Source organism: Hippopotamus amphibius, chromosome 4, assembly GCF_030028045.1.
Source record: "Hippopotamus amphibius kiboko isolate mHipAmp2 chromosome 4, mHipAmp2.hap2, whole genome shotgun sequence".
Classification (NCBI taxonomy): domain Eukaryota; kingdom Metazoa; phylum Chordata; class Mammalia; order Artiodactyla; family Hippopotamidae; genus Hippopotamus; species Hippopotamus amphibius.
The window spans coordinates 12,804,411-12,805,401 of NC_080189.1; the positions used below are offsets into that span (position 1 = coordinate 12,804,411).

A 991-nucleotide genomic window follows, 5' to 3' on the forward strand; every position below is an offset into this window, starting at 1 on the left:
TCTAACGGCCTCCACTCGAACATCAGCTCTTCCTGCCAAACAGCCTTTGAAGTTATATCAGCTCACCCGGGTCTCTAGCACCGCTAGGCCAGCTGGCATATTTTAGACATATCAGCCTTAACAACTATGAGAGCCAATTGCTTTAAATCAAATACACACACACACACACACACACACACACACACACACACACACACATTTTATGCTGGTCAGTTCCTTGGGGGCGGGAACCATAGCAGTTGAAGACTGACAAGTCTCATTCCTTGCTCTTACACTTATAAAAAATGAGATCTGGACAAGGTGCTTTACCTCATATGGATAAAGAATGAAAATAATACCTCTGTTATATAATCCGTGTAAGCATTAAAGCATATCATACAGAAAGAATATCTGGGGAGGGCTGTCCACTTTACCAGGGCCTGGGCTTGGCTGCCTGGCAGCTGGCACCCTCGCGGCCACTTCCTGAGCTGGGGCAGCAGTGTTTTTGTACCGGAGGAAGCTGATCCTGCAGGGCTGTGTCTTGGCTGCTGGCACAGAGATACAGGGCCGAGTCTGGCAGCTCCAAGGAGCTCAGGCTCAGCTGAGAGCTAGAGTCACTGAACTGTTGACCTGAGAATCGTTCTGGGAGGTTTCCTTTGTCTCCCACTTGCCCGTCGTAATACTGAACAAGGAACTGAGGGCCCTGGCCCAGGGGTTGTTGGTACCAGGACACGGAGAGATGTCCAGAGACAGGAGAACATCTCAGGGTCACTTGCTGTTGTCTTGACTTGATCAGGTATTTTGGGGTCTGAGTGACTCCAGAATCCACCGGGCCTGTTGGGGAGGAGACAGAGGAGGCTGAGGGCAGAGCACAAGGGACGCCTCCTGCTCAGCCCTTGTCAGCTTGTATCTCGGGCATGGCACAGGCTTATCAGAAGCTCCCACGCTGTGGCCAGGACTCACCTGCCCCCAGGAAACAAAGAGCCACACAGCAAAGGAGCCTGGAGCCCAT

The 991-nt window shown here is 51.9% G+C and overlaps 1 gene segment (V, D, J or C); it reads right to left on the reverse strand.

The window, feature by feature from the left end:
- Positions 1-409: 409 nt before the first annotated feature.
- Positions 410-991, reverse strand: LOC130851812 (T cell receptor beta variable 5-1-like). The segment is given in 2 exon segments: positions 410-813; positions 943-991. Coding segments are annotated over 2 exon segments (453 nt in total).